The sequence below is a fragment of the Anarrhichthys ocellatus genome, unplaced genomic scaffold, assembly GCF_004355925.1.
Source record: "Anarrhichthys ocellatus isolate YVR2014 unplaced genomic scaffold, GSC_Weel_1.0 scaffold7353, whole genome shotgun sequence".
Lineage (NCBI taxonomy): Eukaryota > Metazoa > Chordata > Actinopteri > Perciformes > Anarhichadidae > Anarrhichthys > Anarrhichthys ocellatus.
Genome location: NW_022287327.1, coordinates 1 through 2,331, shown reverse-complemented (window position 1 = coordinate 2,331; position 2,331 = coordinate 1). Strand labels below are relative to the sequence as shown.

General features: G+C 43.7%; 1 protein-coding gene across 1 annotated transcript; it reads left to right on the top strand.

Annotated features, from left to right (window-relative positions):
- Positions 1-6: 6 nt before the first annotated feature.
- Positions 7-2,322, top strand: LOC116380481 (ribonuclease inhibitor-like; the record flags this gene model as incomplete). Its single annotated transcript, XM_031842392.1, has 3 exons — positions 7-326; positions 417-590; positions 976-2,322. Coding segments are annotated over 3 exons (708 nt in total), but the record flags the coding sequence as incomplete, so codon positions are not given.
- Between the last annotated feature and the right edge of the window lie 9 nt (positions 2,323-2,331).

The following is a 2,331-nucleotide window of genomic DNA, read 5'->3' as shown; positions in this document are numbered from 1 at the left end:
ACAGGAAGTAGCTCACAGACCAATCAGAGAACAGTCCAGTACATCAAAAAGAAGATCAGTGAGAATGTGTCTCCAGAGAAAAGCATCAATCTGTTCCACTGTCTGAATGAACTGAATGATCGTTCTCTAGTGGAGGAGATCCAACAGTCCCTGAGTTCAGGACTTCTCTCCACAGATGAACTGTCTCCTGCTCAGTGGTCAGCTCTGGTCTTCATCTTACTGTCATCAGAAAAAGATCTGGACGTGTTTGACCTGAAGAAATACTCTGCTTCAGAGGAGGCTCTTCTGAGGCTGCTGCCAGTGGTCAAAGCCTCAAACAAAGCTCTGTAAGTACAGAGAGAGATTCATATATCATAACTTAAATACTTTATCTTTTCCACATATTGCTTATTTTTTCTTAATCATTGTCTCGTCAGGCTGAGTGACTGTAACCTCTCAGAGAGAAGCTGTGGAGCTCTGTCCTCAGTTCTCAGCTCCCAGTCCTCTAGTCTGAGAGAGCTGGACCTGAGTAACAACGACCTGCAGGATTCAGGAGTGAAGCAGCTGTCTGCTGGACTAGAGAGTCCACACTGTGAACTGAAAACTCTCAGGTCAGAATTCATCAACATTTTCAATTAATGTCCTCTCAAGTCCTGACTTAGATTCATAGATAAACTCGTAACCTGTATAAGATGCTGTTTGTATTATTTCAATCAATATTTTAGTCTCAGTATATTTTCATGAACATTTATATTACTGTTTTTTCTCACTCTGTTATTACAACTTAAATTATCAGAGGAGAATCAGAGAGTTAGCAGTAATGTTGTCAGATTGTTGATGGATATTTGTGGGTGTTTGGTTGTGACTAGAAAATAATCAATAGCAATGTTAATGTAACCCCACAGTAGCCAACATCATCTCAGTACTGCAGTAACCTTACAGCCCTCACAGTTTCCTCAGATTATGTGACATGTGTGTTGTTTTGTGTGTTTGCAGCCTGTCAGGCTGTCTGATTACAGAGGAAGGCTGTGCTTCTCTGGCCTCAGCTCTGAGCTCCAACCCCTCCCATCTGAGAGAGCTGGACCTGAGCTACAATCATCCAGGAGACTCAGGAGCGAAGCTGCTGTCTGCTGGACTGGAGGGTCCACAATGGAGACTGGAAACTCTCAGGTATGAAGAGGCCTGCTGCAGCCACAGAAAATCAGTCTGATAGAGGAGGTAGAGCTGGAAACATTTTCTCTTTCACACTGTCAGCCTGGTAAATATGACCCTGACATACCAAGCTGACCTCAAACTACCAGAGACTCATCAAACTGTTTATATCCCACTTCAGACGATCAATACAGACAGAAGTAGTCAGGGAACAGTAGCCAAGATGAGCCAAAACAGGGAGGGAAGGTGATGAAACTGTTGTTTTTCTGGAGCGTTGTCTTGTTTCAACATTAGAAAATAGGACAGTGGTGTATCCTGACACGTCGATGGGCATCATGGTGGGTTGACATGCGTCAACGTCGTCACGCTGCAGGTTTCTTGGCTCATATCAAACAATAGATGATGTTTTGATGCTCGTGTGTGTTGCCCTTTAGTCCAGACATTATTGTGAAAAGACAAACCGACAGAAACAATCTGTTCAAACCGTCTTGATAAATCATCACAATAGGAATTTTTTTCTGTTTTAAAGGAGTTCAGCTTTACTTGGTTGTTTTGCACTGAGAGCCAGTTCTCTGGCTGATCAGAGTCGACTTGTTGAAACTACAGGTGACAGTCGGCCACAGATGCTCAGTGAAGAACCAACAGCTGATTGTAGACATGTGTCACAGCCCAAAGAGGTTTATTTAGGACTGGACCACAGTTATAGGGGGACACAGGCTCTGTGGCTGCAGACGGACTTGAACTGTAATATTTTCAACCTCAGATTACAGATAATAGAAATCAGTGTTGACTGTTGACGGGATGTGAACAGCAGTGTCAAAGTCAGACACTTTGTACATCCAACCATCCACCCCGACCTCCTCCATCAGAGGGTTTGTGGCGCTGTAGTGATTTCAGGCTACTTTCTCCTTTACTTCTGAGAGACAACAGTCAGACCAAAACATCCAACAATCAATACTTCTATATTGAAAATTGATCAGCTGACTCTGTGTAACGGTGAAGAGTCGTGTGGTGGTGATGAACCCACAGAGAATTGTCTCCGTCTCTGCAGCTCTACAGAGCTTTTCAGCCTCTTTTAGCTCATAGTTTTGGTTCTGTAGCACATTTCCTGTTTGGTTCAGTCTCGGTGTTTCCAGCAGCAGCTGTTTTGATCCAACAAGCTGTGATGAAGCCACTGTTCACTACCTGCTCAGCAGCAAA